This window comes from Lathamus discolor, chromosome 5 (assembly GCF_037157495.1).
Source record: "Lathamus discolor isolate bLatDis1 chromosome 5, bLatDis1.hap1, whole genome shotgun sequence".
In the NCBI taxonomy this organism is placed as follows: domain Eukaryota; kingdom Metazoa; phylum Chordata; class Aves; order Psittaciformes; family Psittacidae; genus Lathamus; species Lathamus discolor.
Genome location: NC_088888.1, coordinates 123,499,961 through 123,513,449, shown reverse-complemented (window position 1 = coordinate 123,513,449; position 13,489 = coordinate 123,499,961). Strand labels below are relative to the sequence as shown.

The following is a 13,489-nucleotide window of genomic DNA, read 5'->3' as shown; positions in this document are numbered from 1 at the left end:
AGTCCCCTGTGTGATAGTAGTGGGTGTGCAATGAAGTAGAAAATATTATAGGGACTGCCTGGTGTGAGTTTATTAACCTCTATATATAGAAGCAGAAGACTCCATTAGGGAAAGCTGTTCTATATTCTATTGTAAAATGTTTTTATGTGAATGCATTAATCCAATTTATACTGGTGTAGTGAATAAATGAGAGTCTGAGCTTGTCAAGTTGGAAAATGAAGACTCCTATGGTGAAAGAGCTGAAGGAGGAGTGGATGGATCCTGTGGTCAACAAGTACTTGCACAGGTAGTGTGAAAGCAGGGATTTGGCTTGTATGTCCATGGGATCCTCTGTGAGTGTTAAGGACCAATAGAAGGAGATGGGATCCACCTGACCAAATTAGGCAAAAGCATTTTTTCCAACATTCTGGCAAATCTGTTGATGGGATGGACAGGAGAGAGCTGATGACAGACAAGTGAGCAAATGGTAGACCAGGCTGGTAAGCAGGGGATGCATAGTTATGTGGATAGAAGAGATATCAGGAATTACATACAGGACTGAAGGGTGTCCACGTAAAGCATGTGCACTTAAGTAAGGAGGTGCTGAGAGGACGTCATTGCAGGGGAAGCTCTACTGCCTTTCCTGGGAAATCAGAACAACCGAGTGCCTCTTTGGAATGCCTGTATGCTAATGCAGATGGCATGGGGAACAGACAGGAGGAATTAGGTCTGTGTGCAGCTCCAGGGCTATGATTTCATTGGGATCATGGAGGCATGGTGGGATAGCTCATGTGACTGGGTCCTGACACAGATGGATAGATGCTCTTTACGAAGGACAGGATGGAAAGGAGAGGAGGAGAAGTCATCTAGTGGGAAGGTGTGGAGATCTGCCTAGGGATGGGTGATGAGCCACTGGAGAATTTGTGGGCTAGGATTAGAGACCAGCCAGGGTGGGTGATGCTGTGTTGGGTGTCAGCCACAGACACATGAATGATGGGTAGAAATCTAGAAGCAACAGTAACTAAAATTACTTGAACTTTTCATTTGTAAAGCTCTTTCCACTTCCTTCCAATCTGGGAATGACATTTTTGAAGTCTAAACTCTTCTCACAAGTATTTTTGGAAAGTCTGAACAAAAACAGTTTAGCCATCTTTGTAACATGACTGCTATGAAGGCATTCATTTGCTATGACACATTTTTGGCAGAGAGCTCTTGAACAGCTTTAGGACCTCATTGGAAATGTCCAAAAGTGTTTTTAAAATCACTGTGTAATTATGACTGGCTGTAATAATTAGAGACTCCTCCCAGCGATCAGAGACTTTGAAGTACTAGATGGCCTGCAAGGGGCGATGAAGGGCCAGTGAGTCCTCAAGGACTCACAAAAGAATTTGCTAGTACCTGTCCGCATGCCCAGAGGTGAGCAGGACACTGCAGTGAACATGTTATGGAGCTGGCAAACCATGGTCAGCTATGGAGAGCTAATTAGATGTGGGCCCACATTGCTGCTGGCATTTGGCAGATGGCCTCAAGCTGCACCAGGGGAGGTTTAGATGGAGCTGAGGAACAATCCCTTCCCCAAAGGGTGTTCAGGCACTGGAACAGGCTGCCCAGGGCGGGGCTGCAGGCACCGGCCCTGCAAGTGTTCACGGATGGTGTGGACGAGGCCCTCAGTGCCATGGGTTAGTGGTGGCCTCAGCAGTGCTGGAGTAAAGGTTGGACTTGATGATCTTACAGGTCTTTTCCAACCTGGTTGATTCTGTGATTCTCTGAAGTGCTCAGTGTTTGAGCAGAAGATGGACTATCTGAAAGTAAAGTTTTAAAATTGCCAGAAGATGGAATAATTATATCACACTTCCCACTCTCTGTTTGATCTTGTTACACAAGCGTGAGTGTGAAATTAGATGCTCTCCTTATAGAAGCATTACAGATTAGTTCCGCTTGCTAGGCTTTGGTTCCATTATTAGAGCTACATTTCTCCCAAACTTTGGAAGTTTGACTTTATTTAACTATTTCTAATGGTCACACTTTATGAATTCTCCTTTTGTGTTTCATAGAATCCCAGCCTGGTTTGTGTTGGAAGGGAGCTTAAAGCTCACCCAGCTCCAGCCACTGCCACAGGCAGGGATCCCTTCCACTGGAGCAGCTTGCTCCAAGCCCTTGTGTCCAACCTGGCCTTGAGCACTGCCAGGGATGGGGCAGCCACAGCTTCTCTGGGCACCCTGTGCCAGTGCCTCAGCACCCTCACAGGGAAGAGCTTCTGCCTAAGAGCTCAGCTCAGTCTCTCCTCGGGCAGGTTCAAGCCATTCCCCTTGGCCTGTCCCTACAGGCCCTTGTCTCCAGGTTTCTTGTTGGCCCTTTAGGTCCTGGAAGTTCACGTCTATACAATAAACCCGTGCCCCCTGAAGACACAAATGTGGAGGAATCGCAGACTTTTGGAGAATGTGTTGTTTTCTGAAGCTGTGCTTCTTGAATCCGTGCTTTCCATGGCACCCCATGATCAGAAACTATGGAGTGCTACTCCTGAGAAACACCATTAACACTGAGTCGAGGCAAGGGGACATTCTTTCCTAAAGCTTTTGGGTTAAAAATTATCAGGCATTTTTCAGACAACAGCTGATTCCATGGAAAGAAATACATTTGAACTTTTAAAATTCCAGCATCATCTGACCTTTCAACTAACATACTGCTGAATTAGAGGAATAAGAACAGCCTTCATTTATTGCTGCCTTTTCCCCAAGCTGTTCTTTTTGCGTTGCATTAAAATGAAATATATTTGGGCATGAAAGATGACAGCTCCTTTTCATGGCCTTTTACAGTATTTTTGTTGTGACTGGTCAGATGCTTTTATCTACAGCTTTGTTCTTTCGAGTGGGGAAAAGTATTCAGAGGATTTAAGGGAGTGATGGAGTTTTCAGAGAAAATAAATATTTCACACAATACTTAGTGCTGACTGGGAAATGGGATTTCATGATGGCAGAGCTCCATGCTCTGCTGGAACCCTTGTTGACCGTGGTGGACATCAGAGTTCATACTGCAGCTTGGTACAGGTTCTGTTTGTAGTAGGGTGATTCTCCTTGTGTGGCAGCCTGTACCCGTGGTGGTATGTACCCAAAATGGGGCTTTGGCAAGTGACTGGTAGGAGCACAAGGTGGTCATACCGGATCATACCGGCTCAGAGCAGGGTCTGGCACCTAGCTGGGAAACTGGAGGTACATGAGAAGCGGATCAATGGACAGAGCATCTCTGAATGTGCTTGGGAAGGGAAAATGCGTTGGACTGGTCGGCATAGTGGAAATGCAAAGTGTAGCCTGAGATGGATAGGAACAGAACTCTGATTGTGATGAAAATACAGCTGATAGTCTGGGGAAAAGAACAAAGGACTAAATAGTGTTTGATTTGACCATTCTTGCAACTTTTAAATAGGACTGGATTAGAAAATAACCCTTGGCTATGTGATCCTGTGGCATGGGCTGCTCTCCCTGCCTGAGGCAGCAAAATGCCACAGGAGCCACCTGGGACAGTGACAGGGACAGGGACAGGGACTGACCGGGCAGGTGTTGTGCAGCTCCTGCAGGGCCGGGCCTACTCATGGGGCTGCAGCCGTGGCATCTGCAGCCCCGAATATCCAGCACTTTACATTTTCCCCCTCCAGAGCCTGGAATCTTTCATGCTGAGTAATTATGGAATACTGAAATTGGAGGTGGTAAGAGCCCATGGAGGGAAGCACTCTCCTCTGCCCGCAGGGGATTGCTCAGAGTGATTAAAAAATGGGAATTTAGCCAATTATGCACCTACTAGTTCCAGTTCATCCAGTATGAACTACATCGTATCATCTGTCTTTGTAAGCAGCATGAATGAAATATCACGTTCCATTCTCAAATCATCAGCAAGGTGGATGTATGTAGAGTCTGTATCTCCGAGCAAACCGGGACATGTAAACCTCTCGCAGCACCGCCACTGAGTGTTCTGAAGGAGGAAATGCGAACATCCCCGTCCTGATTCCTGCCGGGAGCTCAGGCGACCTTCAGCTCGGGTGAAGAGTTGCACTGAGGGGCTGTGTCTAGTTCTGTCTGGTCACAGCTCCGTACAGCCGAGGCGGCGCTGGCTGCCGGTGATGTAATGCGCCCTCCCCTCCCGCCCGGCGCGGGGAGCGGGCTGAGCGGCGGGCGGCTGCCTCTGCACCCCCGTTTCCCGGTGCGAAGCTGCTCCCTGGAGCACCGGGGGCCGGTCTGCGGCGTGAGGGGGGGCAGCCCCGGCAGCTCCCTGCCACGGGGCTCCCCCGAGCAGCGCCCGCGGTGCTCTCAGCCCGGCCCCTGTGCTGCGGGAGGCAGGTACCGGCGGTGTCAACCGGGCCCGCTCCGCCCCGCAGCGGGGCAGCCCCCGCCCGGCGGTGAGCGGCAGGTGGCGCCCGCGAGCCGTGCGGGGACAGCGCCGTCCCCCCTCCCGCACGTGTGAAAAGCCGCGAGCAGCCCCGCGCCCGGCACTGCCGCTCCTCCCGCTGCGGCGGGGACCGCCCGACCGACGGACACAGACCGACCCACACCGACCCACACCGACCCACACCGACCATCGCCATGGAGCGCTCGCTCGGGACCCCGCAGCCTCCGCGCCCGCATCGCGCAGCACAGGGGCGGCGGTTACCGTGAGAGGCACGGCAGCCCCGGCGCGGCAGCGGGTAGGAGGACCGCTGACCTGTTGAAAGAGCCGGGCTTGTCCCGCTTCTCCTTCTCTTTTTCCCTTTATTTCGTGTTTTTCCTCCTTCTCGACGGGGGAAGTTTGCTCCCCAGCCTGTGGCTCGGCTTCCTCCACACCCTTTCCTCCTTCTCTTCCTCCGGTTTTCCAGGATCCGCTCTCTGGACCCGGGAGCGATTCCCTTCGTAACCCCTCGCCCGGCCCAGCCGTCCCGGGCGCTGGAGCCGGGGGTGCCTCCGCGGGAGCGGCCGGCGAGCTCCGCGCTCGCCCTTTCCCCTGCGCGCCGCGGCGGTGGGGCGGCCCCAGAGGGGTTGTAGCCCCCGGTCGGTGGGTGTCCCCTCCGCGGGTACCACCATGTCCAAAGTGGCGTCGGAAAGTTGCGGGGCAGCGCCGGCCGAGGACTTGTCCAAGGTGTCGGACGAGGAACTGCTCAAGTGGAGCAAGGAGGAGCTGATCCGCAGCCTCCGCCGAGCCGAAGCCGAGAAGATGAGCGCGATGCTGGACCACAGCAACCTCATCCGCGAGGTGAACCGCCGCCTTCAGCTCCACCTCGGCGAGATCCGCGGCTTGAAGGTAGCGGGGTGGGCAGGGTGGGAGCCCCGAAGCTGCTGCCATGTCTCGGTGTCCCGCCGGCAGCGGTCTCAGCAGGTGGATGCTCTGGGAGGAGCCGTTATCGAGGGTCCATCGGAAAGTGAACAAGGGCTGGAGTGAATAAGTAGCCTTCGAGCCCGCTTAAAAGGCAAGGAAGGGTCTGGTTAGGAGAGCACAACCAGCTCTCCTGCAGTCTGTGGAGCATGGCTCTCTTATGCTCTGCCTCAGTGTACTTTGGGTTGATAAAACCCGTTAAGTCTGGTCACCTTTGTGTTAGACTTCATTGCTTTTGGGGCAGGTTAAACCACCCTGCCTTAAAGTGTACTTGGAAGAGTAGCATGCGGAGCTGTAGACGTTCAAAAGGTTTTATGTAGCTTAGTCTGTTTTCTGTCACTGTCTTAAGATGACTTACTCGTCTGATGGCCTGCTGGAGAGAGCTGCTCGTCTCAAGGCTGCAGAGCAGCATGTGGCAGATGGTAGGAAACCCCTGGGCTCTGTTTTGGGATGATCAGAACCAATCCCAAGTTTATTGTCTGAAAAAGATGTCTGGTAACTCATCTCTGATCCAGCCATTTTTGATTGTACTGTAGCTTCTGCTACAGTCAGGGGCAGACCAAATCTGTAGTAACTTAACCCTTCTTAACTGAACTCTTTTGTTGGATGAGGAGCATAGTCACTGATGTTTCCTTCCCAATTCCAAGGATTGGGAAGACAGTGTGAGTATTTATAGATAATTCCTCTGCCTTAGTATGCACACATGTATTATAGACCTACAAAGTTATCTTAAAGCAGGCAGGACTACAAAACCTTTTATGCCTTGTTGCTTTGAGAGAGGACATTGTCTTTAGGAAGTTCCTTCAGTGAGGTGAGGTTGGAGGGATAGAGAGGGGAAACAGAGATGCAGATTGGGCTTTAGAATTATTATTATGTAAGAGTACATTAGAAGGCAGTTCTTGACTTGCAGAATGTCTTTAATCAACTAAAAGATTGAGAAAGCATCTTTGATAACAGTACGGAATAAAATAAATAGCATGTGGGGGAAGATTGTTCCTATGTCCCAAGTTCTGCAAAGTAGAAGTGTGTGTGTATGCCTCTCCTCCCACTTTTTGACAATCTGGGGGTAGAAAAGACCCATCCATGATAGTACCTTAGTAAAAATAAAGCTTAAAGTGTTAAATGTAAGCTGAATTACGGCTATGTGTGAAGGTGATATCATATAGATTTATGCGTCTTCCAGATAAGTAGCAAAACAGACCAAGATGTGTAGGAAGGAGTGACAAATTCGCCTCTCCATTCTAAACTCCTTAAGTGATGTTTCACTTCCACCTTTTGTTTAGATGCCTCAGCTGGAACTTTGAAAAGGAATTAGGGAGAATGAGTCCCTGAGCCCCGGGTTGGTGCCTGGACATCCACTCCTTTGTCCTGTGCGGAATAACTGGTCTGAGTCAGAATGAGCAGCTGTGCCTGGTTTTAGTGATTGGATACCTCCTGCCTTCGAGTGACTGGTTGTGGGCTTCCACAACTGTTTTATTCCACTGTGGGGTCATTTAAAATCCCTTTCACAGCCCAAATTTTAAAGGATACCTTGTAGCCTCCCTGAAATTTTTCCTTTGTCAAATATGGGTTGAAATTGGTCAAGTTCAAAGTTGTTTGGAGGCAAAGATCAGATAAATGCATGCAGTAGAGTTACAAAAGCTTCCTTTTCTTAAGAAATAGTGTTAAACTGGTCCTTCCAAAAGGCTCATTTTTTACCAGTTGTGGCTAATCTCTATTTCTCATGCCTTACATAAGAAGGAATGAATATTTAGATGGGAGAAAGATAAATATGATCACAAGCCAGTTTAGTAAAACTAGGAGGCTAAAATACTGAAGATGTTTTCTTTGGCACATTATTCTCCTGTAGCAATAGCTTGAACGTTTTTGCTTCAGAGCATTTGCTTCACACTGTTCCTCCCTCAGAGAAGGGCATGGAATCATGTACTTCATTTTCACTCCTAACAAAAACCTGTGACAGCCGATTATTTTATTGCAGAGTGGTTGAAGCAGTGCTGGTTAAGTAATGCCTGACAAGGTTCTGTCATGCAAATCTGAAACAAAGCCAAAAAGGCTCAGTTTTTCTAAATCTCTCAAATGTTCATCCTTCTATGTGAATCTGCTTTAGGGAACAGAGAGCATAAATGTTAATAAGTAATTATTTAAGCAAGATTACAGTTTCTGATGTACTTTGCAGTTCTGTTCAGCTCTAACTTGCAGGTGAATATACCTCAGGGGAGTGAGATCATCATGAGAGGGGTGATGATCTTTGCTAAGTCAGAAACTAAATTATTCTCATGATTAGCATGAAAATGAATTAAACATCCAAAACTTTTATGCTGTATCACAAGTTTGTCTTTGAGCCCTTCTAGATTAGCTCCAGGCAATTGTTGCTTTTTACTGGGGAGCAGCTTTGTTTGAAGCATGATGTTGTTATAATATTGCCAGATCTACACACACAACTGTTTGTGCCTCGCTTGAATGCTTAGCGGATGAGTTTATAGCAGGGCTGTTCACTAGCTTGTATAATGTTATTCTTTTATACACTTCTCTGTCATGATAATTTTTCTCTTAAAGGATATCAACCAGAAGCTGCAAGAAGATAACCAAGAACTGCGAGACCTTTGCTGCTTTCTGGATGATGACAGGCAGAAGGGCAAGAAGGTGTCCCGAGAATGGCAAAGACTGGGCAGGTACAGCGCTAGTATTATGCACAAAGAGGTTGCCTTATACTTACAGAAGCTGAAAGAACTGGAAGTGAGACAAGAAGAAGTGGTTAAGGAGAACCTGGAGCTGAAGGAATTGTGTGTGTTGCTGGATGAGGAGAAGGGTGGTGGAGCAGGCAGTCGGAGCTCTATCGACAGCCAGATCAGCCTGTGCCAGTTAACTGCAACAAGTGCTTACATCAGAGATGTTGGTGATGGGAGTAGTACGTCTAGCACAGGAAGCACAGATAGTCCAGACCATCATAAACATCATCCAAGTACTAGTCCAGAGCATCTCCAGAAAACTCGGGGTGAAGGAAGCCCTGAGCATCAGAAACACCGTAGCATAAGCCCAGAGCACCTGCAGAAGCCGAGGAGCTCTGGCAGTCCTGACCATCACCTGAAAGGACCGAGTCCAGAGCATCACAAAACCATTGTCAAAGCACCTGAACAACAAAAGCACAGCAGCAGCAGCCCAGAAACTATCCCAAAGCATGTTTTGAGTAGTAGCCCTGAACACTTTCAAAAGCAGAGGCCGGGTAGTAGTCCTGAGCATCAAAAGCACAGCAGTGGCAGCCCAGATCATCTTCAAAAGCACACGCTGAGTGGAAGTACAGAACATCTCCACAAAGTGAGGGGTACGAGCCCTGAGCATCTCAAACAACACTATGGAGGGAGTCCAGAGCATCTCAAACATCTCAGCGGAGGTAGCAGAGAAGGTACCCTCAGGAGACAAGTAACAGATGACCTGTCACCTCACCACAGGAGTATATACAATGGAATGAATGGTGGGTCAATACCTTTAGTTAAAACTCATTTTGAAAATTACTAAGGTAGTTTCAGTGCTAATTCCAGCTATTTCTGGAAAAGGAATAATATTTTATGTGAAGTCGAAGGTACCAAGTCTGGTGTTGGCATTATTCCTTTAGCAAGTGATGTAATCAGAGTCCTTCCAGTAGGTGTTGAGTAGATTACAAAAGCAGAGGAAAAGTACATCTTGAGTGTTGGTGTAAGGTACCACGGAGCAGCTCTTGGCTGTGATCCTGTTCTGTGGCTGGTAGACATAAACTGTTTGTCCCTAGGCAGACCTCTGTGTACATCAGAGAGGAGTTGCGTGGGTTTGAGTCAGCAGAATGGAGGTGAATGTCTTCAGTTTCATTTCCACCTTCCCAACCTCCTCTTTCTGTAGCTTTAAAGATGTAAAAATTTCCTGTTTGTTGCTGGAAGGCTGCTTCTGTCCTTTTCCATCAGGTTTGGAAAAGACCCCAGATGAAGAGCTGGGCTCAATATAAAATGAGTCTGCTCCTAAAGATTTGCAAAGCCCTGAGCTTGCCTGTGTTTAATTATAATAAATTAAAAATGAAGGAAGATCTTAAGGCTGGGGTTTTGTGTTGTTATTGCTGCATTTTAGAATTATACCAAATAAACATGCTTCTAAGCACAAGCTTTAAGAGCTGTGTATTCTCTGAAATGATTTAAAGTAGTCACAATGAAGCATTTTAAGACAAACAGATGCAAACATATTGAAATGAATGAAATACAGCAGAGGAAATTATTAAACCAGAGTTCAAGCATCCTCTTATGCTGTAGAAGTAACTTTTTAGAGACTTGGCAGAATTTTTCTAGTCTGCTTTAGTTTGTTTTCACGAAGGAAAATAGCATTGTAGCTGCAAACCCATTTCTCAGACCTTTACTCTTAGATTTGAAGTCAAGCTCTGTGGAAAGTGATGATTTTGTCTTAGTAAACTGGGATGGAGTTCGTGTCTTTGTATTCTATAAGCAGCTGTAGAAGTTGTGTTGCGAAATGCCTTCAGCTAAGATAACTCGCTCTGTAGGGGTAAATCCAGATTACTTTCAGGGAAATGCATATGCTTGACAGGGCTGAGGAACCCAAAGTGGTTAAATGTAGAGACTTCTCTTTTTAATGATTTTAAAATGATTGAGATGAGTGTATGCCTGTGAAGACATGCAATGCACAAGTTACAAGTTTGTCTTACAAGAACTTCTCTTAAATACTGTATTTCTTTCTCCATCCAGTTCTTTCTGTTTAAAAGTGACCTGGCTGTAAGTAACATGAAGTATGGAACCAGACTTCCCCACATGGCTTCTTTGTTGCATTTGTGAGGTTCATCAATCTGACCACTGGTTATGTACAAAGGAGATCTGAGGTTTTAAAACTCATGCACAAAGGGATGGGGTTTCTGCTCCCAGCAGGGTGGACTTTCTGGTATTTTTTCAGTCCAAATAGTCTTGTCAAGAGCTCAGCCATGTTATTGACAGTGCAAGGAAAGCAGTTGCTACTTTAAACCTGAGTTGACTGGTGTCCTTTGTGCAGAGTATTTGAGCTGTCTGCAATTTGGACCTGGGCCACAAGATGCTGGAGAGGGCAGCTGGCGATTTGCGAGTCTGTTTATTGACTTTAATCAGAGCTTTGCCTGTCCTGTGCTTTATATAATCATTCTTGCAGAGGACTTCTCTCACCAGTAGGATGTCAAACCTCTCTCCTTCCATATTTATATAGCTTGATGCAAGTATGAGGCTTAGTTCTGACTTCTGTCTGACCTTGGACAGTGCTAAAACTCTTGACAGCTTTGCTCTGAGGAAGAAGCCTTAAACTTCAAGAATATACTTGATCTTCACAGCAAGGCTGAATCCTTTCAGAGTTTTTGTGTTTTGCTTTTGCCAGCTGCTGTAAAGGTGTGAAGAACAGTTAATATGGAAGCAGTAGAAGTGCTGACTATTGTCACTTGTTATTGCTAAAGTAATGTATAGATCTTAATGTGCCTGTTCTGAATCTACCTATATACATGAACCTGCCAACTGAGTAGAGATGGGAACTGTGCCTTGTAGAGAAAATCCTGATCTTTTGCGTCTCTTGTAGGGACTGGTGGAACTCTGAAAACAGGAGTTAGAAAGTGGCCTGTATACCTGGCCCTGAATTCCCATCAGGAATATAAAAGGATGCTATTTTTGGTTCCTATCCGAAAATCATGCAGTAAACATACTATATCGTGTTGGTGGAGCCTAGTTTGCTTTACAACTTGGAGTATGATTGCACATACCTGTGATTATTTTTCAGGGCACTTCCAATCTTATTGTAGTTCTCATGGACTGTCATTTGAGCAGTAAGAGTGACAAATGGCAAAGAAATACTAACACCTTTTGACTCCTCTGTAACTAAAGGAATAAAGTAATCAGAACTTGGTAGGCTCACTACGAGCCTGTCCCGTCCTCTTTGTTCTTAACTGGACCCTGAATCAGGTCTGAGAGGAGTTCTTGTCTTGTCAGCACTCGTGTGACCACAGGGAGGCAACGTATAGAGTCATATGCAATTAATCTGTACTAGAACTCTGACTGTATGTAAAGACATGGGAAATGGAGTGTTTGCAGGGTTCTGCCAAACTCTTAAGCTAAAGTTAATGCAGTTGCAATTTAACATTACGGTACCATCAGAAATATGATGTGTAGCAGTTGCCTGCTTTACAGGATATGGTATGTGCATTAATTGTTTGGGCTTCATGCATATTTTAAGCTGTCATGAGGTATGCAGGAAGTTACTTCAGTCTGGAGCTGTCTTTGGTCCATAGGCGCAGCTGAAGGAATAAAGGATGAGGTGATAACATTTCCTTTCCTAAGTATTCTTGGTTTCTATGCTCAAAGGTTTGATCTGAGTATTTTTTTCTTGTATGACATGTCAGCTTTCATTTATAAGATTTATAAAGCTTTAAAGACTTTACTTCAGGGTTCTCCTACGTATCTTTCTGCACTGGACATCCTCAACCTTTAGAATGACAGAAACTGGGATGAGAGCTCTAAATGTGACTTGATGTTTGTTAACTGAAAACATGTATTCCATTTGAAAGCCTTTAAGCAACTAAAACATGGCAACAACCTTCTGCTGTGCTCACACCTAAAGGTTCTGGGTAATGGGCACAGGGTTATTTGGCATAGAAAGACTGCTGAAATTAGGAGATACGAGCAGTAAAAAACACTTCAAAGAGAACATTTCTGCAACTGAAAATAATACATGATGGTTTGACTCTGACATAGTGTGTGGGGTAGAAGTGCTCGGTATAAACGATCATGCTTTCAGCAGTTGCAGTCTTAAGTGGTGGGTTTTTGTCAAAGCAATTTATTGTAAACTTTCTATTTTAAGAAGCCCTTTGTTTTACTCTGGGCTTTGACTCCTGTGTGAAAGGAAAGCATCAGAAGGCTTTTCATATGTACTTTTTGCTTCATGGTGAGGTTATTAATGAGGAGAAGTAAAACTGCTGACTAACACTGTATGCTGCTGGAGGTGTGAGGGTTCTTGCAGAATAAATGCAACAGCCCCTCTCCTTGAGTGAAGGTATTTGTAGGCTAAATGGAGACTTGGCTTAACTATTGAACAGTCTCTGCTATAGAGATGCTGCTTATAAGGAAAATAAACTCAGAAAATGCTGTGTTGAGTAAAAAGAGGAAACTGCAGCATGACTTCAGAGAGGGAAAACATGTAATAATGTTACTGAGTTAACTGGTAGCCTCTCAGTAGAAACAGCTTACATCCTGCTGGCCAAAGAGTGAAATGATGACATGTTATGGTGTAGGTTGTTTATGTGTTATGTTCCTTAAAGTTATAATGGAAATAATTTGCCTGTCATTAATAGCAGTGAATGATACCTTGTGTGTGACTCGAGCTCTCCTGATGGCACCCACCACTCTGCATCTGCTGTTGGGAGCCTGATACAGTTTTACTGACTCTTGAGAGAAGCCTGTTGTGTAAGCAGAGGCTACAGGATTGACAGATTCTTTTGCTTGCCATTATGAAATAATCTACTATTTATTCCAGAAGCTTACTATTTGAAGTGTAGAGCTCTGAAACTTTGTCAATCAGAGTCTTTCAATTGAACTCCATTGGGTTTATGTCAAGCTTGTAAATTATCTTTAGCTATTACACACTGTAGGAGAACTGGGGTGTATATGTGAATATGTATGTGACTGGAGTGTGCTGCTTTTAGTAGCCAACTCATTTTTTGTGGAGTAATTTATCAAGCTGCAAATGTGTCTTGCAGTATCAAAACAGTGAGCCTACTACAAACTCATATTGTAGGGCTTTGGGAAGAAGTTTGCATTTACAGATCCTTAACTTCCCTGACAAAACCAGTAGTGGTTTGAATGTCTTAGTATGAGGTGGATCATCCTTCCAGCCAAACCGCTGATGTGTTAATGGGAAGAGTGGTGCCTCTCTTTACAAAGACACCTAATTTCAAACAGTTACATGGATGTGCCAGTGCTCTGACTGGGAAGTTCAGTGGCTGATCAAAATGGCAATGAGACTGGTGCTGCTGGCAGAGGTTTGCTCCTATCCCTGTCTAGCTGATGCTAGATAGGCAGTGGCACTACACCTTACAGTGGGAAAAGAGCTCAGCTGAACGACCTCTCTCCTCACAGGACTGAGTACACCCCAGCCAAGTGTGAGACACTGCCGTTTCTGTGGAGTCACTACTTCC

The 13,489-nt window shown here is 45.9% G+C and overlaps 1 protein-coding gene across 13 annotated transcripts in view; it reads left to right on the top strand.

The window, feature by feature from the left end:
* CCDC85A (coiled-coil domain containing 85A) overlaps window positions 1–13,489 on the top strand; it is a 271,108-nt gene that overhangs the window by 178,208 nt on the left and 79,411 nt on the right. For 7 of the 13 annotated variants that reach the window (XM_065682465.1, XM_065682466.1, XM_065682464.1 and 4 more), the window contains one exon: window positions 7,873–8,788. In XM_065682465.1, coding sequence (XP_065538537.1) covers window positions 7,873–8,788 — 916 coding nt within the window. Of the gene's footprint in view, window positions 1–4,194; window positions 5,245–7,872; window positions 8,789–13,489 lie in introns of those variants that run through there. The other 6 variants (XM_065682473.1, XM_065682463.1, XM_065682472.1 and 3 more) reach the window with 3 other exon arrangements.